At 43.7% G+C, this 538-nt stretch overlaps 1 protein-coding gene across 1 annotated transcript; it reads left to right on the plus strand.

Annotated features, from left to right (window-relative positions):
* Positions 1-62: 62 nt before the first annotated feature.
* SARC_18263 (hypothetical protein) lies at positions 63-234 on the plus strand (the record flags this gene model as incomplete). Its single annotated transcript, XM_014287656.1, has 1 exon — positions 63-234. A coding segment is annotated over one exon (172 nt), but the record flags the coding sequence as incomplete, so codon positions are not given.
* Between the last annotated feature and the right edge of the window lie 304 nt (positions 235-538).

Here is a 538-nt window from a genome sequence, read left to right on the forward strand (position 1 = left end):
TATATGCAATATTTGTATCATGTACTTATGTTATTCATATCCTTTTTAAGATTATTTTGCAGCATGTCGCGCTTCAAAAGTGATGACGGGGCGGGGTACACCTGGGAACAAAACTACGAGAAGACATGGGACGCTCTGGGTATTGACACTGAGTCGTTCTTTGAGACCACACTGCTGCGAGAGCGTATCATCAGCAAACGCAGGAGGTATTTGCGCACGGCTTATACGCTGTGATATAGTCATTGTGGTAGTATATCTGTGGCAGTATGAGTACCGTGTTCGAGAACACTATCCTGTGATTTATCGGGGCTCGTGCGTATAGCCTACGTGGTACGCGTGTCTTGTGACATGCATGTGTTCTTAGCATGCGTGTGTGCGAGTTTGTTACACCCGTAAGGTTTCTATGTATGTGTAGTATACTTTTAAGAACGCTATGCGTATTTTTGTGATGTACCTGCGATTATATATATATATATATGTGTATGTGTGTGTGTGTGTGTGGGTGGGTGTGGTGTGTGTGTGTGTTGTGTGTGTGTGT

Source organism: Sphaeroforma arctica (assembly GCF_001186125.1).
Source record: "Sphaeroforma arctica JP610 unplaced genomic scaffold supercont1.15046, whole genome shotgun sequence".
Lineage (NCBI taxonomy): Eukaryota > Ichthyosporea > Ichthyophonida > Sphaeroforma > Sphaeroforma arctica.